This window comes from Meriones unguiculatus, chromosome 4 (genome assembly GCF_030254825.1).
Source record: "Meriones unguiculatus strain TT.TT164.6M chromosome 4, Bangor_MerUng_6.1, whole genome shotgun sequence".
Lineage (NCBI taxonomy): Eukaryota > Metazoa > Chordata > Mammalia > Rodentia > Muridae > Meriones > Meriones unguiculatus.
The window spans coordinates 16,688,092-16,714,678 of NC_083352.1; the positions used below are offsets into that span (position 1 = coordinate 16,688,092).

The 26,587-nt window shown below is 46.3% G+C and overlaps 1 protein-coding gene across 14 annotated transcripts in view; it reads right to left on the bottom strand.

Moving 5' to 3' along the window:
• Ido2 (indoleamine 2,3-dioxygenase 2) overlaps positions 1 to 26,587 on the bottom strand; it is an 88,535-nt gene that overhangs the window by 13,412 nt on the left and 48,536 nt on the right. For 4 of the 14 annotated variants that reach the window (XR_009591317.1, XR_009591316.1, XR_009591314.1 and 1 more), the window contains one exon: positions 21,882 to 26,067. The exons of 5 other annotated variants lie outside the window; for them this stretch is intronic. Coding sequence is in view for 4 of the 9 variants with exons in the window: in XM_060381494.1 (XP_060237477.1) it covers positions 25,979 to 26,067 (89 nt within the window). In the remaining 5 variants the exon portion in view is untranslated. Of the gene's footprint in view, positions 1 to 11,752; positions 12,192 to 21,881; positions 26,068 to 26,587 lie in introns of those variants that run through there. 5 more of the 14 variants (XR_009591318.1, XM_060381502.1, XR_009591315.1 and 2 more) reach the window with 4 other exon arrangements.

The window sequence follows — 26,587 nt, forward strand, 5'->3', positions numbered from 1 at the left end:
TTGATGCCCCCTCGCCTGGCTGAGGGGCTGAGGGGCTGAGAGGGACTTCATCAGTCATGTGTGCAACAGTACTGCTTGAAGGTACCCAGCTCTTGTTAAGTAACACAGCTTATGTTTTGCCAGCCAAGTCAGATGGCAAGTATCAGCTTGTCCTGCACCTCATTTTGCAGAAGACATGAGATAGAATGCACAGTTACGTTTTAATTAGAATAGAGAATTTAGATCGCAGGGAGCGTTGGGATCTGTAAGCAGGCATCTCTACGGCCAGCCCCAAGGGACCTGACAAACTGGTTATCTGGCATCTGTGAGGCCACCTAGAAGATCACCTGCTGGACACCAGGAACTACCTGCGCATGCTCTGGGTCGCCTTATAAGAGAACTCAAAGCTCCTCCTCTCTCTCCTTTTCTCTCCTGCCTCGTCCAGAGACGGTCTCTGCGACCCTCTTCCCCTAATAAACCTCCCCTGTGGAACCGGTCACGTGGCGTGATTGGTGAACCCGCTGTGTAACTGTCTTCTGCACGATTCTAGCAGGGAGATGCTCTTAGTTTGGGGAGGGGGTGGTCTTTGCCGAAGAAAGCCTGAACTGGACACAAACTGCAGCAGCAAATGCAAGGATGGGGATGGTCTCACGGTTCAGCTGTCTCTCTCTGCTCCTAAAGCTTAGGTAGCCTATGAGGCAATTTCCTGAGCCGTGCGATCCTGAGATGAGGCCATGACCCCCAGGTCAGGGAGTCAGCTGTTGCCTGTGGACACAGCAACCCCATTCTCTCGCGGGCTTAAGTACTTCTGCATAGCACAGTAGCCGTCTAGAAAATTAATAATCACCGTTTTTTTCACAGGGCTTACATTTTAATGTATTTTATCTTAAATTATTTTAATTTAGTCTATTTTCTTTGTTGTTTTAAATTGCTGTTTTGCACAGGGTCTCACTATGTCGCCCAAGCTCGCTTTGAGCTCCCTAGTCTTTATCATCTTTCTGCCTCAGTTTCCCAAGGGTTAAGAATACAGGTGTTCTCCACCACACCCAGCAGTATAATTTACATTTCAATTAACACGTTCTAGTGGTTCACATTTACGTGATTCTGTGTAACATTTCCATACATGTATACAGTGTGCACTGTTCAAATCCAGTCTCCTTTCATCCATCTATCCCAACTTCTATTAATTACTATTCTATGTTTAGTTTGAGTTCTTTTAACTTCCAGAGAGAACACATTGGTATTTATCTCTGTACATGGATAGTGTTTGTTTGTTTGTTTTAAACACCGTATCCTCTGGTTCCATCCATTTTGCTTGCAAGTGACGAGATTCCATTCTTTGTGGAAGAGTGAAGGTTCACTATGTGTATTTAACTTTTTTTTTTTTTTTATTCATCTGGGGGGCGGGTGAGTCTTAAGGCCAGAACAGTACACAAGGCAGATGCCTGAGACAATACAGTTCATGTCGTATGTTTCTGCGGTTCTTAAAACGCCTTTAGGGCTCTGTTTCATCACTACTCCCCGGTAGCTTTTCTTGCCGTGTGTCTGGATAATAGCCCCCGTTTGTGTCTCTCTGCAGCCCAGTCTTTCCTGCACGGCGTTTGATAGACTTCATTAAACTGGCCTGCTTTGCTGTTGTTTGCTTACATTCCCCTGCAGAGTCGAGGCTCCGCGGAATCATTCCTGCTCCTCTGTACTGCTTGGCACAGCGCCCGACTCACCTAAGGCGTTTAATGACATTGACTGGATAAATAAATCAGTTCCTAACAACACTTGGTCTTACGTAAATATCTACATGTTCTTATTCAGGCTCCTAAACCCTCCATGAGGGAGACTGGGCAGCTCGGAAGGCTTTCACAGCTGTGGAGGTCCAGGTCTATAAATGTGAAGACAATCACTCAGCTGCATGGGTCTCATGCGGAGTCGCCTGCTTTCGTAGTCTGTGTCCCCACTGCAGAATTGCCTGCCTTGGCTTCCTCTCTCGGTGTCCTTTCATCTGTCCTTCTCCAGCTGCGAATTGGGTGGCTGTGCCCCAGCTTCCTCCTGCTGACAGGACCCACAGAGGTTCCCCAGACTGGCATCATGGCAGTCCTCCTCCCTGTCATGGCAGTTTCCAGAGGGTCACAATTTCCCAACCCCCAAAGTCTACTTTCCTCTCTTTCTTCCTTTAAGTTGTTCTTCAGGACCACAGACATTTGTTCTTCACGTATTAGTACAACCTAAAAGTAAGTATGTGCAGGCAAGGGGCGTGATTCGTGTCTGTTATGGTTAGAATAAGAAATGCTGCCCGTAGCTTCCTGCGGTGTCGGCTTGGTAGGCTGATTAAGCCTGGGAGGCTCAGTCCGTTAATGAATCTATTCATCTGAAGTCATCATTGGAAGGTGGGGAGGAGTAGGAGGAGGGTGTGTCCTGGCTCGGGCCGCATTTGCTCAAGCTCCTTCCTGCATTTCCCACCCTTTGCTTTCCAGCTGTCATAACTGTTCCCCTCCTCACCGTGCTGGTGTAAGCCTCTGAACACTTCAACTACAATAGCCCACTCTTCCTTTGAGGCTTTTCCTTTCCTTAACTATTGAGTCAAAGCCGAGTAAAATCCTGATGAATACACTGCTCTGAGAAGAAGCACCCCACCCTTACCCTCACCCTCCTCTTCCCCTAACAAAGATAATGGCCCTTGCTAGGTAAACAGGGTGTTTCAAGGGTACGTTTGTACAAGTGCTGCTGAGATTGAACTCTCTCTACCTACCTACCTGTTAGTTCATGCAAAAAAAAAAAAAAAAAACCACACCCTTTCATGGCTTTTCTCCTGGAATATCATGACAAGTCCTTGGTCTGTGCCTCCAAAGATTACATCACATAAAAGTCATATTCATCCATGCTTTTTTCTCAAGGTCTCCTCTTTCAGGAAAACCATTCAAAGACTGGCAAACACACAACAAGCAAGAAGGATGAAAGCAAAGAACAGGATTGTCTTTCTTCCATTCAACATTGTTGTTGCAAAGCACCAAGCATGCCACTTGCTCCCCTTCAATGGATAATCCCAGAGATGTCACTTGCCCATTGGTTCATCAAGCTTTGAAGCAACTGTTCAAAGTGACTACTTCAGCAGGGAGCCTTTCTCTGTATGAGCCATGGCAAGCTGGCCACTGAAACCATACCTGGAGAATATTCCAGCACTATTCCCGTTCTCTCTACTCTTTATTTATCAGAACTGGCCTAAATAACTGACTAGCAATGCCTGGAGGAAGACAGAAGTCACGAACAACCATAATTGTCTACACTCCCCTAGCTGAGGCCGGCAGAGCCCCCGGCACAATGGAGCATTAACTTCTAGACATAGACACTTCGTTCTGGTGGGGCAAGCATGGGAGAAAACACACCCATTCGGCAAAATGCAGATGAGAAGCGGCACTAAATGACCCTTCTCAACTATTGCCCAAGAGGGTTCTGAAACCAGTTTCCCCAGCCTTGTAGAAATGTTTGTTTATGCAAGAGGCAGTTCTCAAAATCCAAAGGTCAGCCTCCTTTGCCAACGCCATCTCCTCCATGAAAGGTGCACTTCTAGTTTGTCCTTCTTTGACAGCTCCCCGGTGATCAGGGCTTCTACCTCATTGCCACTACCTGGCCACTAACTTACTTTTTTCCCCACCCACTGTTGCACCTTAAAGATGGCTATACCTCATCACCACATCACCAGTGTCCAGGAAGAGTTTCAGGTACAGAGAGGAAAATTCATTTCACTAGTGACAGGTTGACCAAGGCATTTTCCTGTATATACATATATATATATATATATATATATATATATATATATATTCACATCCTATCCCTCAGCCCAGTGTCTGTCAATTATCAGATGTTAATTAAATACTTGTTGAGTCCTAGGATGCAGAATGGATTAATGAGTAGATGCAAAATGATGGGTTTAGGTTTGTACTGTGAATATACCCTCTGACTAATTAGCTCTGTACAGAGTGAGTACTCAATAAACGTGATCTACTGGGTCAATAGTGAGCCTGAAGGATTTTGCAGGGAATAAATCATGATGAAAGGCTTCTGGATGAGCCCCCTCCTTGTTGGTAGGATTGTACCTGTACTGCTGTGGTTAATGCCTCAACTAAGTAGGTTGCGACTGTCAGCTTTGCTCAAGCAGAAGTGAACTGTGATGTCAGCACTGCTGAGCCTGGACAGAAGTGAAGGGAGCCGTGACGTCAGTACTGCTGAGACTGGCAGATACCAGCTCAGGAGCAGTCTCCATGTTCTCTCCACGCCCTGTTTTGTACTATTCTTATCTTTGAGGTGTCTCTGCAGGGTTAGATAGTGGAAAACTAACTATGATTTCAGGAAGGCCATTATTTGGATAAAAGTCTTTCTCAGGTCTCCAGTCCAGGCAGCCAGGACCTGAGGGAAGGGCTAACAGTGCTCTGTGGAAGTGTAAACCACTCTACATGGCCCTGCATGCTATGCAGTAAAGTAGATTCAGAGGAGGTATCTAATACAGAGCCTTCACTTTCTATTAACTCTATACGATATTATAGAACAGGCAGATTTCTACTTTCTGCTCTTACGTTGTACAGGATATTTTTGGAATGTCACTATATATATATATATATATATATATATATATATACATATATATATATCATAGGTAAATATTTATTATATTTAATAATGATAATTTTTAAAGCAGTCATCATATTTAAGCATTCATTATATGATAGACCACCAAATTCTTTAGCCATGCAGCTTTATGTATAAGATTAAATTTTAAAGTACATCTCATTAACTTCAGTTTATATATGAGAAAAACCGATTTTAAAGATAAATAATATAATCAATGTCTTTTGATCTATTATAAACAGAAGAACAGAGTTTCACATTTGAGTCTGTTTGACACAAAATTCTTTGCTATTAATTACTTGATTAGGAACACTGATCAGAGAGCTAAAATTAGGACCATTATTTTAAAAAGAGAATTGGAATGGTAACAGCTATCATTAGACGTTGTGTTATGTATATTATACCAACTATCTTACTTAATATCAAGGCTGTGTATCTAATAAGTCATGTTGTGTTTCTCCCTTGCACAAATGTAAGAATCCGAGCTCTTTAAGATAACGTAACTTGCCATAGATGGTCTGCAACCAGGTGGTAAATGTGGGACCCAAACTTTATTATTGCACCTGTAGTATTCTTTTATTTAAAAAAAAAATTATTGGTTCTTTGTAAACTTCATACTATGTACCCCAATCCCACTCATCTCCCCTCCCCTCATACCTTCCCTCACCTTTGCAGCCTTCCCCCGCCAACAAAGAAAAAAATTTTATTGTGGAAGCCGTAATGTGTCACAGTGTATCTATCCCACAGTATATATACTCTTCTTTGTCCACACTTCTTTGCTTGCAAATGCTCACTGCAATGACGACTCAGTGTCCAGCTCAGACTCACCTTTTGGACCATCACCCCTCAAACTTTGCTTATACAGGTCGGGGTGCTGGATTTGATGAGCAATGGTACAGGTGTACCATTTTCTTTCTCTGCATTTTACCCCCCTGCCTTTGTTTTTAAATTTAATATGTGAAGCTCATTCATCCTAGTACTACCAATTTGCCTGGCCTGATGGAGATTAGCTCTGGAATTCTTATTTAAAACGCTCATACAGCCATGGAAAAACAGTTCACATAAGGCAGAGCGAGAACCAAAACATCGAGAGAAAGCAACAGAGGAAGAGCAGAACAAAGCCTACCCTGTCAACAGGTACATTAAAAGTGATTCTTAAATAAAAACATCTTTGTTCTATTATGCTCACAAATGGGAACATCTTGCAAATAAATGCCTGCCCAGCCCCAAACTACACATCTCAGTGAGCTTTTGTACAATCAGAATAGCCATTTTGAAATAATGAACTTTGCTTAGGCTTTTACACTCTCACCCCAAAATTACATTTTTATGCAGTTATTCATTTAAAACCCACTTACTCATTTCTAAATACCCTGATTTAAGAATTAATGAAGAGTCAGGCAGGGTGGCACACACCTACCCCAGCACTCAGAGAGACAGAGGCAGGTGGATCTCTGTGAGTTCAAGTCCAGCCTGGTCTACAAAGTGAAAAGCAAAGGCTAAACAGAGAAATCCTGTCTCCAAAAGCAAAACAAAACAAAAAAAGAATTAGTGAAGTTAACTATTTTTTAAATGCATGATCCCACTATCGCCTCTGTGAAGACTTCCCACAAATATAACAGTAATATAACAGTAATAGATAGACTCAAACTTAAAGAGAGAGAACCATGTATATGAAAAAAATCAATCAGAGAAAGTAATGGCTATCTAATACCAAAAATGACTTGGGTATATAGAGTAATGGCTGTATAAAACAAAAGTTCAGCACAAAGAAAACTTCCAGGCACAGCACATGGTGACTCAATCGACCAACCAGAAAAAATAATTGTTTATGCATCAAACAGAAGACTTCAAAAATATATGCAGAAAAAAAAACCTTGAGGAACTGAAATAAATGTATCAAGTCAGAATTACAGTTGGAGATTTGGCTAAGTCTGTATACATGAAAACTGCATGTCATCGATGAATGATATAAAAAAATTTACACGCATGGAGATCTATGCTGCATTTGTGGGTTCAAAGACTCAACTGAGTAAAGGTGTCTGCTCTTCCCAAAGTGATCCATAGATTATTAAAGTGTTTATCAAAACCTGAATGAAGGTTTCTTTGTCTATACAGATAAGTTTATTCTAAAATTTTATGAGGGAGGAAAGGAAATAGAACAATTTTAATATAGAGAAATGTAGAGTGGGATCCAGGCGTGAAGACACACACTGTAAACCCAGCATTTGGGAGGTTGAGGCAGGGGGATTATGAGTTTAAAGTTAGCCCGAACAATGTAGGGAGTACATAGTCAACCTAGGCTACACAGAGAGACTATTCTCTCTTTCTCCTTCACACACACACACACACACACACACACACACACACACACACACAATATCATTAGAGGAATACGGCTCCATTTCCAGAGTTATCATAATCAAGACTGCACGGGACATAGTACAGCATGAGAAGGTAACTCGTGTGAAGGGGCCAGGTGCAGAGGTGTGCAGTTGTAATCTCAGCTCCAGAAAAAAGAGAGACCTCCAGGGCTCGCTGGCCAGCCAGCCCCATCTGACTCATCAGCTCCAGGCCAATGACAGTTCCTGTCTCAAAAGAGGCAGAAGATGTTCCTGAAGATGACTCCCAAGGTTCTCCGGGGGGCCTCTGTGCTTTCCCACGCGTGTGTGTGCCCATGTGCCCGCCGGCACACATCACGTGCACTCAAACACACCGAGGCAAGCGCATACATCGCACACAAAAATGAAATGTTTCTTAACGGAGATCATCTCACAGAGCAAGTCAACGGGGAGAGTAGAGAACAGAGAGCCTATACGTAGCTTTACCCCAGTACGACTAACTGATCTTCACAAAGCTGTGAAAACAGTGCAATGGAGGAAAGACAGTCCTCTTGGCATATGATGCTGAATAGTGAGATATTTTGAAGGAGGAGGGACAGGAAGTGTCTTCCCTACTGTTCTATCGCTGTGAGGAAACGCCTCGGCCCCGGGGCAATGACTGTAAAAGAAAGCACTTTGTGAAACACTAAACATTCAACTATATTGGCCTAGAGCAGTCTTTCTCATTAAAACCACCACGTCCCATTTCCTGGCCTCATAGGCTTGTAGATGTATCAGAATGCAAAACACATTCAGTCCAACTTCAAATGGCCCCATAGTCTTTCACGGTCTCAACCCTGTTTGAGTCTGAGACGCAAGGCAAACTCTTAAACGTAAATCCACAAAAAGCCAGTCACATGCTTACCCACAAACAATGGCACAGAATACGGGGCCTAGTGAGAAAATGCTGGACCAAAGCAAGAACGGAACCCAGTGGGGCAAACTCCAAATTCTGCAATTCTGCGTCTAACGTTGAAGAATTTACTGGGTGGTTCCTCGCTCCCGGCCTTGTTGACAACCCAGTCACCTATTTCTGCTTTCTTTTAGTAGTTCTCCTGGGCAGGGAAAGGGGGTGGTACAGTAAGTGGCATGGGAGAATCATTATGGAAGGCGGTCACAGCTTCTTGAAAGAGTAAACACGCATTTTTGCCTTGGCTACCCACCATGCTCCTGGGCATTATTCCCAGAGGACTGAAAATCACGGTCACACAGAAATCCATACAGTAATTTTCTATAGCAGTTCCATTTACAACAGCCCCGAGGTGGGAATGATTGACAGGCCCACAGCAGGTAAATGATTAAAAGCAACTGCCTTCCTGGTAACACAGAATACTACTCAGCAGTCCAAAAGAGTAAACTATTGACACGTCAGAAACACTGTGGCATTTCCAAGGCTTTATGCTGTGTACAGATGCTGACCTCCTACCGTCAAAGGCTGTGCGGTTTAACCACATTGGTTTCTAAGGGCAGCAAATCCCTCAACTGGACTGAACCCTGGCCACGGAGCTGGGAGCATTTTAGCTCTTTGAGAAGAGTGTCGTTTAGAAAATAAACTTTGTGTGGATCATCACATTTTTTTTTCCACCTTAAAAGTTTAGTTAAATGGCTTTGCCATCCTGTAATGTCCTTCCTTCAGGGTGACCTCACAGCCTAAGAGAGCTGGGTCTTCAAGCAGCGTGAACCATGAGCCATTAGGCAGTGAGGATAATAGGGAACCAATTTCCTTAGAAATCTGAGCACAGCTGGAACTGAAGGAACCATAAACAGAGCTCGCTTTAAGAACACCTCCAAGGCTTCAGAGCCCTGAGCTGCCGTACTGCGTGAAACCCTATCTACGTTCATCTTCAGCCGGCACACCACACGTCCTGTGCATGGTGACGATGAAACACCCACGCGGCCCCGCCTGGGGTGAGGAATGTCAAGAGCCATCAGCGTGTTTGGGTATCCATACCCCACTGCACACCTACAAAGAACTACTCCGAGCTTTGATCAGTGGGGGCCTGGCTGAGGGAGGATGGTGTTCGTGTTCCGCTGGAACACCTGGATGGCCAGTCAGAAGCAAGACTCTCGAGCGTATTAATCATGCAGAAAGAGAGCCAGGGGTGTGACTAGCATAAGAAACACACATTGCCTCGGGGAGTTATAAAATCCAGGAAACTATGAGCACAGAAGGCTTAATAACTTTGAGGTCGCATTGGGCGGTGAAGTGGGTACACAGGGCAAATGCAGGTAGCAGTTCCTTGGGTCTAGGCTTCATTTGTGACTGTTCCCACTAGCTTCTAGGTTGCCTGGCAACTTCTGACGTCATCACCTGACTCAGCCAGGTGCACCCAGACATAACCCGCCTGCCTACCGGTCAAGGCTCTCTCACTTTCCTTGTTTCTTTCCCGGTCTCTGTCTGTTTTTCTGGGGAGCCCTTCCTCCTTTCCATAACAAACTGTCTTCCTCATACCAAATATGTTGCGGAGGATTTTGTTATTATTACAACGTTTGTAAATAAAATGTGGCCTGCGGGTTTCGGTAAGTCCTGGCAAGTCCAAAGGCAGAGCTGGCTGCATTGATTTGGCAAGCATCCTTGAAGCTGTCTTTTTCTTGCTCTATCTCTCCCTAACCCTCTCTGTCACTCTCTTGGGTCGGTTTCCCCGTCTTTGGGCTTTGTTCTCCGACATGCTCTCCAGCACCCAGACGCCTAACTCTGTGATGGTCACTGTGGTGGGGGTTCATCGGAGTACCCTAGTCCGATGGGACCGAGTTACGGGGTCACGTGGACACTCAGGAGAACTGGGTTGTCCCCGCGCCTGATTCTGAAAGGCGGATTGTAATGGTTGGGCAGCCGGCGGCAAAGGGAGAACCGTGGCACATGGAGACCAGGAAACCCACAAAGCAGAGGGACCAAAGGCAAGCCCACACGCGTCAGCATTTTTTAAAGGAGAGGACCGTGGCTGCATCCCACTCTGAGAAACAACTGGACATCCAGAAGGAAAACTCACATAGCTGTGTACAGCAAATGTTGGTGAGGCTGTGAGGAGTGAAGCGTTCATTGCTCCTGGGAGTGTAAACTACTGAGGCCCCTATGAAAATTTGTGTGGAGGGTCCTTAAAAACTAAAACTAGAAGGGCTGGAGGCATGGCTCAGAGGTTAAGAGCACTGACTGCTCTTCCTAGAGGTTCTGAGTTCAATTCCCAGCAACCACATGACAGCTCCCAACCATCTACAGAGAGATCTGGTGCCACTTGTCTGGAGTGCAGGTGTACCTGCAGACACCACATTGTACATAATAAATAAATAAATAAATCAAAAAACAACCCTAAAATACCGCATGACACAGCCAATCTACTCCTGTACAGATTCCCAAAGGACTCTAAGTTAACACACCAGAGACACTTGGGGATCGGTGTTTCTTGCTGTTCTGCGCACACCATCCAGGAAATGGTGCCAGCACAGATGTCTGGCAAGGAACAAATGGATAAAGACTGTGATGAATATACGAGTGGAGTTTCACTCACCTGCAAAGACAAACACAATCCTTTCATTTGTATAAAGCTGGAGATCATGAGGTAACCCAGACTCAGAAATGTAAATATTATGCTTTCTCTCATATGTAGACATCTTGGTCTATATATTAACATATATGTAAATGAATATATACATATACATATATATGTATATATATAATCACAGTCACACATATGTAGCTTGAAAGTACAAGGGGGCATATTGGAAAGAGAAAGGAGAACAGTGAGAGAATAGAAAAAACCTACTTGTAATGCAGTGGCAGTTATGAGCAAAGTACACAGTACTCACACATACAAAAATAGCATTATGGTGAAACTTATCATTCAGTACAAGACATGTGGCTAAAACAAAAACAAAATAGACTATTTGTGCACTCTGGAGAAAGAACACAACTGGAGGTATCAATACCCTACCTCATGTTATCCTACAGAGCAATAATAAAGACAGTATTGGTAGCGGCATAAAAATACAGGCCAAAGGAACAAACTAGAGCACCTAGAGATAAACCAACAGCTTTGGCCACTGATGTTTTGACGAAAGTGGCTCAAATATGCAGTGGACAAAAGAGAGCCTAGTCAACAAATGGTACTAGCAAAACTGAGTATTCACATGCAGAAGAATGAAATACATCAGTATTTTTTACACTGTACAAAAACCAACTCAAAATGGGCTGAAGGTCTTAGTTTAAAACCTAAGATGCTGGAATGATGCAGGAAACAAATTGTTCAGGAGCTTTCTGAACAGAGCCCCAGCGGCACAGTCCTGGGATCAACAGATGCAAGTACCCGAAATTAAAGTTTCTACGCAACAAAAGAAACTATTAACAAAGCAAGCAGACAGTCCATGGAACAGGAGAAAATATTTACCAACTGTTTCAGACCAGGAGCACATATCCAGAATTTAACAAATATCTTAGCTTATAATTGTAAACATGTGTTCATGTCAACCTGTGGGTCAGGATGTCCCTAAAGGGACGAATGACCCTCTCACAAGGGTCGCCCAAGACCATCAGAAACTCAAATATTTATGTTATAATTCATAACAGTAGCAAAATCGCAGTTATGAAGTACGATGAAAATAATGTTATGGTTGGGAGTCAGCACAACATGAGGAACTGTGTTACCCATTGATGTAAAAGGCGTAAGTGCAAAGCCTAAATATTTTTAAATGTGGTCAAGGGTGGGTGAGAGGTGATGAGGAAAGTAAAAAGACAAAAGGACACAAGAAATAAGGCATAAAACTATTTTTTCTAGTTTCAACTTTGTGTCAGCTTTAATTTTTAGATGGTGTGTGTGTGAATTCATCTTTCTGATACAAGGGTAGCAAAAATCATCTTCCTCCCTTCGCCATCCCAATCCCTTCCAACACCCTAATACGGGGTAGGAGAGAAAGGAGATTAGTGGGTAGAAGGGGTGGAGTTCTCTTAGCTACTTCCTGCTGGTTAGGGTCTTTAGGGCAAGCCTAGTCTTCATTTCAGGAGATCTCCAATTTCTTCTCATCCAACTGCATCAACAGCAGCCAGGAGCAGCAGAGGAAGCACCAGCTGCATTCTTTCTCTTTGGAGTCCCCCGACACTCTCTGGGCTCTGGCATTTATTCCCTCCCTAGAGTCCTCAGATTTAGACTATCTGCAGCTGGCAAAGAGCCCCTCTCTGAGCCCGCACGAGGCAAACAGCTCGCTGCTGTGTACAATCTGAACCTGGAATCAAAATGAAAACATGTTTACATATCACAAGCCAAAACTTCCACAACAGGAAGATGCCTGAGACACTTAGCTGTGTAGCTATGTAGACATGTTCATATACATGTGTGTAAACAGAAGAATACGATATGTGTGTATATATGTGTATACATATATGTGGTACTCATTTGTGCCTGCTCCAAAGATTACTTAATGGCCTAGAGACCAATGTTCTGGGGATTCAGATATAACTTTGGTCAGGATTCAGAGCATCTTACCTCTGTTGTTTTCATCCCTTTGTAAAAATCAGTAAATTCTTACACTAGTCACTTGCATAAAAAGGCTTAGATGCTGGCGTTGGCTCCATGGCTTAGCTCTAAGTAGCACCTACATTGGCATCTCTTTCCAGTATTGTGAAGAATTTCAATTTAGGGTCTGCTCCTTGATGTCTAGAACAATCAGTACATCAAGCCTTCCCTTCCTCTTTGGGCAAAGAGACAATCCAGGTGTGTAGCTCAGTGACCCTGACTTTGCTAGGGCCTTGGGGATGGGCACTAAAGAAGCCGCAGACCAAACTCCTTCCTGCTTCCTCAGCCAAGGAGATCCTTCTGAAGGCTGAAGAGATGCCTTTAAGCTCAACTCCTCTGGGGCTGGAGAGATGGCTCAGTGGTTGAGAGCACTCATCCAAGAGGATCTGAGTTCAGTTCCCAACACCCTCATCATGAGCTCACATCACTAATGTCTTCTCTTTTGACCTCCAGCTTCCACAGGCACCTACAACACACTTGGACTTGGCTTCCAATTATACAGACACATAAATAAAGAGTGAAAGTATCTCTTCAAAAATTTCAACCCCTCTGTCATTGCAGCGGGAAGGTTCCTGGTGGCCTGCACCTTTGGGATCATGAGCAAGACTGGTGGTTGCAAATGTCCTCTGCAGTTCTTCCTTTTTCACCTTTGAGGAGCCCTGCAGGTGGCCTCACAGTTGGTGTGACACTTGTGAGCTCTGCTAAGAACCAGGAGGCGGAGGCACTTGCTTCCATTTCTCAGGCTCCCCTCCAGCTGCGAGGGACCTTCTGAAAAGGCTACTCCTACTGCCGTGACTTTTAAATTAAAGACTTCTGAAGTAAAAGGGAACTGTTTATGAGTGAGAACCAAATTAAAGATTACAGTTAAGCAGCCTGACTCACTGGCCACCTGAGGGTGATTCATAGGAAGGAAATCTATCCAAAGCCGTTATTGTAGCGACCGATTAAGACCCTCCATGGCTTCCTGTGTCTCAGGTTTCTGCTGCCAGCATGGCACGGAGGCTCAGGCACGGAACAGTGGGCAGTAGTGACGGCTCCGAGAAACTGGCGCTGGAGGCCGGTGGACCACCGCCGATGAGGAACCAGCTCAAGCAAGCCTGCAACACACTTGCTCTCTCTCCAGCCTATGGAATCCCTTCTCCTTTGACGGCTGTGTCCTAACAGACCCACAGGGGCACATCCCTTAGGGAACAACAGAGGACATTGCATCAGCCTGAGCAATCCAGGTTGACTGGGGCCCTGCCTCTTCCTGCTGCTAAGCAGAGGCGGATCACCCATCTCCTTTGGGCTTTCTTTGAGCTAAACTGAGATAAGGATAATGTTCGCTTAACAAGTTTGTGGTGTGAACTAGCACGACAGGGTAATGAGTGTGCAAATACCTGAACAGTTTAACACACCTACTACCCGGGTCTCCCCTCCCCTTCATCCTCCCCCGCCCCACCTCCTTCTCTCAGTGGAGCAGGACGCTCACTCAGCCCTGGGTTTCAGCGCTCAAAGCTTGCTTGATAGAAATTTGAATAAGAAGCTCCGAAGTATAAAACTGGGTTGGAGGATAGGCTCAGGAAATCCTTTGCCCCAGGGCAGTTTGCTCCAAGGCTTTGCAGATCACTGTGAGTAAGCAGACTCTTGTTTTTGTTTTTATCTCTAAGCGGCTCTTGCCACCCGCTACTTATGTCAGGAGTCTGAGTTCGCGTTTACAGTGTTGACTAGACTCTCCAGTGGGGTTCCCTCAAGCTCCTCTCAGCTTACTCATATCTTACTTCACTCCCAGAACAGGAAACCGCCTGTGCGACACGCAGTGACATCATGGGACTTGCAGCCAAGGAGGAAGCCTAAACAAACAGGTAACTGAGGGATGACGTCAGCAGAAGGGGCATGTACAGCTGTGAGACAATGCAGGACGGGTGCGGTGGGGATTGGAGGGTGGAGAAGGACTTAAGCCCAGGTGTCAGACAAAGATGGGAGGAAGCTGAGGGTGCCCTGGGCACACCCCACGCTATGGTCCTGAACTAGGAGGCATCATGGGATTTGAGAAAGCTGCCCCAATCCCTCTAGGTAAACAGGAAGCCATGTCTCAACTCTGGCTTGGTGGGTTGGGAGACCCTTTTCAGGGGATATAGGATATAGAGTTTTAAAAGGGGGTGTGTTCTATGTAACTGTCCTTGTGAGGGCATGATCAATGACTCTTTCCTTTATTATTCTATTTGCCATGGGTGTTGCTTATGTCTAATGCAAATAGGCAAAGGCCAGCCTGCATAGCGAGAGAACAGGCAGGTTTAGAACGAGTCAATGCTGATGTTAGTCACAGCACAGTCGTTTGCCAGCCAGGGAATGCCTGGGGTTAAGGCTGGGCCAAGGCTTGATGAATTAAGGCAGCATGTCCCCTGGATAGGAAGAGGCGCAACATGGAAATTTCAATGTACAATTTCTACTTACTTGCAGGAGAATCCTGATTTTTATGAAACATCTCCAAGTCTGTCTCTTCTCATTAACTTTTTAGATTTGGAAGATATCACTTATTGGATGTAGCAAACCACTTTGTTTCGAGGTACCAGAAAAAGTCTCTCTTCAAAAGTGTCAGCACTGACTTGAGAAATTAACCTTTTTGAGAAAGCTATCAATCCCTGAATCTTTTCTCTCTCTTTTTTTCCCCTTTAATTTCTTGAATTTTTACAATGGTCTTCATTTACCAACAGTATTGCCTTTTAGTATAACACTGGAAGTTTTTTCTTTTTCCTTTCTTCCTTCCTTTTTTCCTTCCTTCCTTCCTTCCTTCCTTCCTTCCTTTCATTCTTCATCATTGTTGGAGATAGAACCTGGAGCATATTTTATGCTTGATAAACTACCATTGAACTACATCCCCAGATCATGAGGTTTTTCTGTATCTTAAGCATAGTGTTAAAGTTGGGGCTGAGTGCCTGTCACATAAGCATAAGGACCAGAATTCTACCCAGAATCCATGTAAAGAGAGCAAGGCAGAGATGGTATTTACTTGTAGATGGAGACCAGCACATATGCAGCAGTCACTGGCTGGGCAGCCTAGTCTAAACGGCAAATTCCAGGCCAAGTAAAAAAACTCTGCTTCCAAATCAAAAACAAACAAACAAACAAACAAACAAAAAACAAAAAAAACCCGTTTCCAAACCAAAACGGATGGTACCAGGAGACTGATACTCAAGCTTGACCTCCAGCCTCTTCTCCTTATTTTCATAAACATCTCTATGCATTTTCAGACAGAGAAAGGGATGTGATCCAGTAAACAACCAGTGCCTTAGTTTGGGACGTCAGAACATGACTGAATCTTCCCCTTCAGAAAGCAAAACCCACTCATTAGACGTGAGATGAATCATAGTCAGTCCATGGTGTTCTGGCCAACAAGCAAAACAAAGGAGCCCCACGAGCCACAGCGTCTCAGGCCTGAGATTACACCAACATTACGTGGGAACTAGTCAGAAAAGCAGTCTTCAGCCTGAACTCGAAGCCGCTGAGAGTGCCCATGTCCACCACATCTTCCTATGAGGTCAAAGTCTGAGCACCAAGCTGCAGCTGGGGCTGTTTCCCTGGGGCTGTCCCTTCAGACTCTGGGTCGTCATGTTCCCCAGCTGGAGGGCTGGTATGGAGCCTTTAAGAGGTGGGGCCTGGCTGGTGGAAGTAGGGTTACTAAAGGTGAGCCTTTGGAGGTCTAGCCTGGCCCTGCTTCTGTGTTCCCTGATCTATTACTGTGTTCAACCCACTGCCAACGCTGCAGCTGTCGCGAACTCTGCCATGCCTTCCCTATCACCAAGGCTGTGACCCTCCCAAACCAGGAGCCAATACAAAGTTCTCTGGGTCTCTGTCAGAATGTTGGCAGTGTGGTGAAAAGCTAACCCAGGCCCCTAACAAATTCGCTGAGCTGTAAGGAGCAGCAGGACCCTGTTCGCCCTGACAGCAGCCATTCTGTAGGACAGGGTTCCACATCGGCACAGCTGCAGGTCGGAGGCTGGCTCATAACCCTGAGTGTGTGCTGGCCAGCCAGAGAGGCAGAAATGGGACTCTGGAAGGCTCAGGGTTGCCTCGAAATTCCATTAGGGGGTGTAACAACCACACATAGTTTTCAATCCCATCAGAATGCAAATCCAGCAGGTAATGTTAAGGCCTTTATCCCCTGCCAGTCTCTTACGCAACACAGAGTGCTTCAGACTCCGGTCTGAGGAAAGGGGTTGAAGAATGTGAAGGGCACTGAGAAAACTGAACTACGTAAGAACTACGTATGTCCTGTGCAGAGCCGGACACAGGGACGTGTACTTGTGATTCAAGTCCTTGGGACACTAAAGCAAGAGAATGTTGATTTTAAGTCTACCCCGGGTTACATACTGAGCGGGACCCTGCTTTATAAGACGAGAGGAGGAGGAGGAAGAGAGGGAGAAAGAGGACGAGACGATGAATTGAAAATGGAGGGCCGGAGAGATGGCTCCAGGAGGGAGAGTGAGCGTGGGAGTTCAATTCCCAGCACCCTCTTGTGGAAGCTCACAAGACAATGCCTCCAGATTCGGAGAGAATGGACACCACTGGTGGCAGCAGGCACTTGTGCTCCTGTGCATATACCCGACCCCCAAACACACACACACACAACTTAAATACTTTTAAATTCTAAAAAGAATGAGGAGGTTTTGTCATTCAGCATACACATACACACAAAAACACATGTGCAGTTTTTAAAGGTCATTAACATTTTGCCTGCTGCAATGCCTGTTCTTCCTTGTGACTGCCAAGCCGACACAAGTAAGACACGGCAAAGCAGAAGAGATATACAGAGGACTTCTTGGGAGTCTCTTCAAAACAGAGATGATTGCCTTCCCCCTAATTTTCTCCATTGCTCGGAAGCAAGCGCTTCCGTAGCCTTTGAGCCATGAGCGGGAGAGAAAAGGACCCCCTATGCTCACCAAACACCATGTAGTTAATGACATTGAGAGACACGGGCTGCTATTCTTGGGATTGTTTCCATTCCACAGAAACAGATGCTCTTCCGATAGCAGAGAGGTCCTCCAGCCCTGGAGATCGGAGTCACCAGGACGAGGACGCTAGAAGTGGAATGTCAGGCCATTCCCACTGCACAGGTTAGCCAGTCCTGATGGACATCAGGACTGTGTATGTCTTCACTCAGAAAAGTAGCTCCCGTGCCAGTAGCCATGAGGGTCTGTCTCTGGAACCCTAGTGCTAGCTGTGTGGCTCAGTGGTGCCCAAACTGTTGCTGCTATTTGGTTGTGCATTTCACCCATGCTGAGAATGGAAGACGGGTCCAGTCATAAGCAGCAAGGGTTCTGTGGATGAGCCGTACTCCAGTGTCTGCATTCTTTCAGACAATACCTGCTACACCAAAACAAGTGTTTTGGGTTGGATTTTAAAAGTAGATAGTTTGGACTAGAGAGATGGCTGCATCCAGAAAGCCCCCGTCTCACAGCGTGAGAACCCAAGTTCAGACCCCTACATCCAGAGCCAGGTATAATGGTGTGCCTGGCTCTAATCCCAGCACAAGCTTAAAGCGGGGTAGGAGGCTGGAGGGCAGAAGGGCTTCCCCAGAGTTCATTGGCTGGCCAGCCCAGTGAAACCATGCTCAGCAGGAGAGCATGCCTCAGAAATTAATGTGGGGACTGATTAAAGAAGACAACCTTGTCATTCACACACTCACATGAACAGTCCATACACACACACACACACACACACACACACACACCCGCAAAATGAATGTAAAAATCAAACATCTGGGCAGAGTAGCATACACTAGTAATTCTAGAGCCGGGGAGGCAGGGACCATGGAAATTGCTAGCCAGCTGCTCTCCCTCAAATTGGTGAGCTCCAGGTGAGACCCTGTCTAAAGAAGGAGGGGTGGCTGGTCCCCAGGAGTGAGGCCCGAGAGTGTCCTCTGACCTCCATGAACCATGCATGCACATCCACCACCACGCATGTAGCCCACATACATACACATAGATAATTTACATCATCTGGAATGTGACATGGGGCGGAACAGCCTTCCATGGGAGCCAGGGCAGAAATCAGTGTTGGAAAAACACTTCCCTAAAACTGAGACGAGAAACAGCTCTTTTCTCCCAAACCAAAGGCTTAGAGGCGATAGCTTTCTTGCAGGCAAGCCTGGAAGAGTAGCAACATGAGGACTCCTTATTCCTTTATGCCTTAAGACTAAGGTGTGCTATAGCTGGATCTTGAGGAAGCGCTATTCCTAACTGTCTGAGAAAGCCCCAGATTGATTTCCAAAGTGGTTGTACAAGTTTACATTCCCACCAGCAGTGGAGGAGGGTTCCCCTATCTCCACATCCTCTCCAGCATGTGTTGTCACTTGAGTTTTTGATCTTAGCCATTCTGATGGATGTAGTGTGAAATCTCAGGGTCATTTTGATTTTCCTGATGACTAATAACGTTGAACATTTCTTTAAGTGTTTCTCTGCCATTCTCTATTCCTCTACTGAGAATTCTCTGTTTAGCTCTGTACCCCATTTTTTAATTGGATTACTTGGTTTCTTGCTGTTTAACTTTTTGAGTTCTTTATATATTCTGGATATTAGCCCTCACTCTCAACCATGTTTATAGCAGCTTTATTTGTAATAGCCAGAAGCTGGAAACAACCCAGATGCCCCTCAGTTGAGGAATGGATACAGAAATTGTGGTACATTTACACAATGGAATATTACTCAGCAATTAAAAATTAGGAAATCATGAAATTTGCAGGTAAATGGTGGGAACCGGAAAAGATCATCCTGAGTGAGGTATCCCAGAACCAGAAAGACACACAGGGTATATACTTACTCATAAGTGGATATTAGACATATAATATAGGATAAACATACAAAATCTGAACACCTAAAGAAACTAATCAAGAAGGAGGACTCTGGCTAAGATGCTTAATCCTCATTCAGAAAGGCAAAGAGGATGGACATCAGAAGAGGAAGAAAACAGGGAACAGGACAGGAGCTTGCCACAGAGGGCCTCTGAAAGACTCTACCCTACAGGGTTTCAAAGCAGATGGTGAGACATAGCCAAACTTTGGGCAGAGCGCAGGGAATCTTATGAAAGAAGTGGGTAAGATCTGGAGAGGACAGGAGCTCCACAAGAGCAACAGAACCAAAAAATCTGGACACATGGGGTCTTTTCTGAGACTCATACTCCAACCAAGGACCATGCATGGAGATGACTTGTGCAGATTTAGCCCATGGCAGTTCAGTGTCCAAATGGGTTCCATAGTAACAGGAACAGGAACTGTTTCTGACATGAATTGATTGGCCTGCTCTTTGATTACCTCCCCCTGAGTGGGTAGCAGCCTTACCAGGCCACAGAGGAAAACAGTACAGCCACTCCTGATGAGACCTGATAGACTAGGGTCAGAGAGGAAGACCTCCCCTATCAGTGGACTGGGGAAGGGGCATGGGTAGAGAAGAGGAAGGGAGGGTAGGATTGAGAAGTGAGGAGGGAGGGAGCTACAAAGTGAATAAACTGTAATTAATAAAAAAAATATTAAAAAAAGACTAAGGTGTGTGTTGTGCTCAGGCCGTCCACATAGTTGGTATTTTAGAAGGAGGTTGGGCTTCGTGAGAATGAACAATAGGGATAATCAACTCACTGCCTTGATCTGTCAGTACCATGGGCACACCCTGACCATGGGCACACCCTGAGCTGGGTGGGTTTCAGGACACTTTCAGGGGGGGAAGGCTTGCCACACACTGGCCTTTCACATAGTAGATGGTCCTTGTGGGTCATGTGTCTCTCTGAGTGAGACACATTTGGGCAGAGGGGAGAGCAAGGAGAAAGAGACTTCATTTCCATGATGCTGTCTACCTTTTTCTCTTTTCCTTTCCTTTTTTTTTCTCCCCCAGACAAAACCCCAACCAATTGCTTTCTAAGCCCAGAAACACTGCGGACCACTCTTCCGCCTGATCATCCCCCCAAAGCTTGGTCCTGTCTGTTAATTGTCTCCTCATTTGTCTCCTTTTTAGCTTCTCGAACAGTCGGATAACACTGATCATGGAGGCGGGGAGAACGCCTCTCCATTTAAAATAAATCTACCAGTGTTTTCTTTTATCATATCTATTGTATGTCATTATAATTATTAAGTTTAGCTTTTACAAATAAACTGTGGTTTGCTCTTGGGCCCAGGGAGAGCCATCTGGGCTGATTTAACGTGGCTCTGGCTGAAGGCAGCACCTGGGGTGAAATAACTTCCCAAGGCCTTCCGAGGGCTCCCGAGGAGGGAAGAAAGACTTCTAAAATATGAAGATTTTGTCTGTGAAGCACAGAATCTAGCGCCTTTGAGGGCGCCAGAAAGAGTTGCAGGTTGCTACTGCCCTCTTGTGGTCAGCAGCCAGATCTGCAAGCAAAACCTAAACCCTCAAATCCCATTTTGTCTCTAATATTAGTTAGGCTTGGTTGGGGTCGGGGTGCAAAGGGCTGGGTGCATACAAATTCTACACAATTACAAAGCAGCAGTGCATGTAGCGAATCATTTCAGTGAGGCATGTTACTTTCACTGTGACCCAAAAGTCCACATTCAAACTGACGTTCTCAGATCGTCTGCTCAGCCTTGGAGTCTCTGCTCCGTGCGCTTGAGGTTCTGGGCGTCTTTACTAAGGCTTGTGTGGAAGAGGAGGGCTTCCACGTCTGTCTGTGGGCGTCCTCCTCTGTCACTCCCTGCCTATTGAGACTCTGTCTCAAGGCCTGTGAGTTCTGGAGATCATGTTTCCACCCTGCCGTTCTGGGATTACACACACACACACACACACACACAGATGTGAGCTTGCAAACACACGCACGCATGCGCACTCCCAGAATTTTTCATGGGTGCTTGAGATTTGATGTTCTCACTTTTGCAGAGCAAGCCCTCTTGGCCGCTAACCCAATCCCTGGTGTCTCGATCTTCTCCAACTCGAAGTGGCAAAAAGGCTGCCAACGGGCGTAAGACGAAAGACAGTTCTCTGGGCAAGGCTGTGGCCCGGTGGGAGGGCAGCCGCCTGGCGTAACAGGGGCCCTCCACACAGTTAGGCTCTTTCTCGGTTCGGGTTGCAATGCCCTAAGTTTTCACAGCAAAGAATTAAAGGTTGCACAGCCCCAAACTGAGGCTGAAAGTGACCGGTGGATCTGGCATTCACATCCTGCCTGGTCCTCGTCACCCTCCCCACCTGAGCGCTGGTGCTGGCAGCGGTGACTGGTTTCCCAGCGGTGAACCACGCCCTGAGGTGTGACCCTGAGGGAGGTGACTAAAGCTAGGCCCTGCTGTGCATGGTGATCCCAGCCTTTCACTCTGACACTGGGTTCGCTGCTGTGCTGTGTTGGGACTCAGCGAAGCTCACCATTCACACTGTGATCGCGTTTTCTAAATTCTTATGTGTCTAAGAAACCAGAATTCCAACAAGCATGTGTGTACGTATTTTATTTGCATGTTTGATTAGTCACGCTATTAATCACTACTCTTGGCATTAATTGACAGATGAGATTTGAATTAAAGTGTTTGTGTGTTAGAAATAATATAAGATGATAAGATAACACGTATGTGCATAATTAGTAACTAATTTTGGAATCTTTGGGCTAGAAAGGCTTGAGTACATGAATGGCTCTAAAATGTTGGAGTGTTCTTAGGGAAAGACTTTGACCCAAGACTCCGGGCACAATCAATAGCCATCCCCAGTTCTAATGTTGGATTAGCTTGGGGTCAGAGTGGCATATAAATTCTTCCCCCCAAACAGAGTTTCTCTCTATGTAGCCTTGGCTGTCCTGGACTCACTTTGTAGACCAGGCTGGCCTCGAACTCACAGAAATCCACCTGCCTCTGCCTCCTTGAGTGCTGGGATTAAAGGCGAGTGCCACAGTGCCCTGCTGCCAGCATGTAAATTCAACACACACGTCACAGTTAAGGAACAGTGTGGCCCAGTGAGAGGAGAGCAACTCAGGAAGCAGAGAGGTGGTTCGGGCTCCGAAAATGCTTTCCTACAGCGCACAGGAAGGTGGCCCACAGGTACCAATCCCTAAGAGAAAACGAAGCCATTTGGGTGATTAAAGGTGCCATAGGGTTGGCGTGCTCGCCCTGCGGCTGCCACAGAAGCACGGGGCCCCAAACGATCTGTGAGTTTATAAAGCAAATGACTTGGCAAAAAAAAAAAAAATCATTTATTTTTTTGATGATGCTTACACTCAAGAAATCGGTTTTAACGTTCCCAGGAAGCAGATGCTGAACTGCAGGCACGAACCGGCAAGTGAGTCTCAGAAAGCAGTTAAAATCCGACTTCTTTATTAAGTTTACTGTTAAGTGAGCTCGGGGAGCGACAAGCACCTCCCCCATTAGCTGGGCAAACACCACATCTGTGCGTGAGCAATAACTGACTAGCAGGTACTGAAGGGGTTTATCTCAGATCTGAAAACTGAATCCGATCTGGAATATAATCTGAAATGCCCTCTCCCTTTTTCTTCTTTTTTCCTTGCTCCTTCCTTCCTTCCTCCCATCCTACCTTATCCTTTCTTTCTTCTCTTCTCTCTCCCCTTTTTCTTTTGGCGTGGCTTTACTTCAGCACTTACTTGGAAACAACGAATGACAATTTTCAAAGGAACCAGAGAAGACTCCTTCCACGGAATTCATACCCGATGCCCTGGCTGTGCGCTTTGAAAGCTGAGAGAGCTGTGTCCCTCTTGCACTGCGGCCCAGAGCTAGCGAGGGAGTCAAGGCAGTCCAGAGCTGCTGAGCACCACCATTGCGACCTGGCTTTATTGCTTTAATGGTTCTGCTGTTCGGCTATTAAAATCATATCGAGTCTTTACTACGTTTCTTAAAAAATAGCCCAAACTAACTCTAGCTGTACATGGACACAACCTTTTAAGGAACCAGTGTCTTCCTGCCTCCTGTATTAATGACAGGAGCAACTTGGGCTTACAGGGTCTTGTGCACGCAGTTTGACCTTCGAGGCCTAGTCCTGTCTCCACAGGGAAGGGAGGGTTCACCCTTCGCCGGCATTCTCAGAACACAACGTTTATACATTTGTTAGGAGACGGCATGCTCAGGGCTGGGATGCAGCTCAGCATGTGCCTAGCTAGCGTGTCTTGATGTTTAAAAAAAGAAAAGTCAAAAAGGTCATGGGGGAAGGGTTGGAGAGATGGCTCAGCAATTAAGAGCACTTGCTGCTCTTGCAGAAGCCCCAAGTGTGGTCCCCAGCCCCCTCATCGGGTGGTCCACGACCAACGCTGCCTCCAGGGGATCTGATGTTCTCTCCCAGGCCTCTGTGGTCACCTGCCATCACATGACTCACACACAGACAGCCAGGCACACAGGCATAGATGCAAACAAACACCAAAAATTTACATCAGTAAGTTTTCCAATTCCACGTGAGTCAGCAGCACCGTGTTTGCCTTAGTAATGTTCCGTAGCTTTCCGTCAAGGGCTTCCACTCAGCCCACGCACAGACCTTCCTGAGAGAGCTCAGTGAACAGACACACACACACGCACGCACACACTCAGGCCTGGCCTTAACCCCTCGCCATTAGTTTGAAACTCACATACCTGATGCCTTAAGTTGCCCTCTTCCGCCCTCCTCAGGGCAGATTCGCTGGGTAAGTATCTGGCTTAGCATTCTCCTGTGTCTGTGCTTCTGGGTTCTGTTGGGATGAGATTAGTGTTGAAAGTGATGGGCGCTGAGGAAAGCAAATTACCTTCCCTAGTGTGGGTGGCCTCTTTCAATCAGGGACGGTCTTAGAGAGCAGAGAGTGACCGCTGAAGTAGAAAGGGCTCAGGAGTTCGTCCGCCGGAAGGCCTTTGAACTGGAGACGCAACATCAGATCCTCCCCTGGCTTCCAGATGCAGGGCACTCCTGCAGGCTTTGGACTCACAGGCTTGCCTGTCTCTCCGTCTCCGTCTCCCTCCCTCTTCCTTTTCTGCTCCATCTCTCCATCCCTCCCTCCCATCTCTCTCTCCATATACAAATAACTCTTGTATTGTTTCAGTTTTATGTAAAATCCTGATTGACAAACACAAGACCTAGAAAACATATAGTGTCTATTCATAAAGCCACTGAAGGAGGGATCTGTACGTAAAAAATGAATTTGATGACCAACTGGCTGCAGGCTTTCTATGAAAATCAACAATTCAAGCTCCTTCAGACAGGAAGGAAACACACAGCTTCACATCCACTGAGCCCCTGACAATAAGACGATGTATTGTCTGGAAAGCATTTTCCCGGGGGAGGCACTTGTAGAAGTCCTTCATATGTACTGTTCCATCTGGATGGGGATGGAGTCTGCAGTGCGTGAAAAGGCAAGGCGTACAAGAGTCTACAGTCAGCTGTGGTTGCAGAAGCGGCCTCCTCACTCTTCTCGTGGCAACAGCTCAAGCCTGGATCAGTGTGTCTGTCCTGGAGCCAACCCTGGGCTGACTCGGCAATCTTTCTGTCCTCAGTCGTAAATCTGTCTTTTGCAAATGCACACCCTACTGCAGGGGGCCTGAAAGTAACCCTGACTGCCCCAAGAACTCACCTCTTCACGGTTCCCTGCTGTTCCTTACAAGGAACATCCACCCATCTGCATTAGTGTCCTCCTTGACCATCAGATCCAAGAAACAAGCACACTGGGCTGGCTCCTACAGAGCAAGACACTCGCCCCTTGTCCAGCCCCGTCGGACCTCCCCAGCACCCATATTTACAGAATCTGTAGAGACCTCCGTGGTCTCTTTCAGTGGACCTTGCTCTGCAGCCAGAAACCGGGACAAACTTTTTCAGTCCTGCCACACTGAGGGACAAAGTAGAATCCTGCTCAGAACAAACCTAGGCTGCAAACCCTCTCTCCCCTCCCTTTCCTTCCCCCATCTCTCTTTCTCCTTCCCCCTCCCTCTTCTCCTTTCCTACTCTCCTCTCTGTTCCAATTCTTGAGACAGTGTTGCATGTATTCTAGGCCGGCCTTGAACTCCTGATCCTCCTGCTTCTGCCTCCTGAGTGCTGGGATTACCAGAGGGCACCTGGATAACATTCTTTTCTCAGGGTCAAAGGTCTTTATCGTTACTAGCCAGGTGTCTCTGTGATTTTGAGAATAGCCCCAGGTCTGGTCCGCTGTGCTGCTTGTTCAAGCACGTATCTCTCCTCTTCACCACAGGTGGAGATACAGCCAGTGGCTCCATTTTGTCTCTGAGTGGCAAGAAAACCCAGACTCGGTCTTCCGGGTGAAGAGGGCATTCTTGGGAACAGCATCGTCGTAAGCTCCCCTAGGTCCTTCATCCACATGAAGACACCGGGATGTCTGTTTTCACAGTGATGTGAGAACACACAGCCAGGAGAAACCATACTGAATGCTCGTCTTCCCTTACCTAGCAGCAGGCAGTTGGGTCTCCTCTCGTCGTGCTGGGCAACATGGCTGGCAGCAAGTCCCCAGCAGCCCCACAACCTCAAAGGAAGATATTTATTCTCCACGGGGCACCAAGCCACTGGCTGCGATGTCCAGATTAGAAGCATGAAGGCCAAAAGCATGTCTCAGCTTCATACATCAATAAGGACGTTTCTTCTTCCATAGCGAAGGACTTGTGGCCTCCAAAGGCTCAATGACACGTCCACCAGCAGAACAAGCGGTGCAAGCTGACGGGAATCCACGTTTGTCAGCCACATCAAACCACACCCTTGCCATCTCCTGCCTCCTGACGACGCCCCCAAAGGAGGAACACGCCTGAGAGATCCACCTGAGCCCCACTTCACACCAAACTGCCCCAAGCTGTATCCCTTCTATCTGCCCTGAGACTTGGTATCTTGATTTCATAATGAATAAGAGAATGGGGATCCATCTCTTTCTGGGACTGACTCAAAACTGTATTGTTTCAAAAATGAGAACCGTAGAATTGGAAGCCAGGCTTGCCTTGGGGGTTCCACTCTTTGAGGGTGAGGGCATGGAGGGGACTCTACGGCTCTCCAGACACTTCCTGGACCCACAGCTCACAGCCCAGAGAACATCTTCAATGAACAAGCACACCCTTTTGCTAAGTCGCCCTTGGGCTGCGCCCTCACGCTGAGGTGCAAAAGGGACTTTAACAGGAGACAGGGATGTTGGTTGGAGAGGAAAGGTTTTCTGAGTCGTTGTAAGCTCACCCTTTGGGGCTGAGCC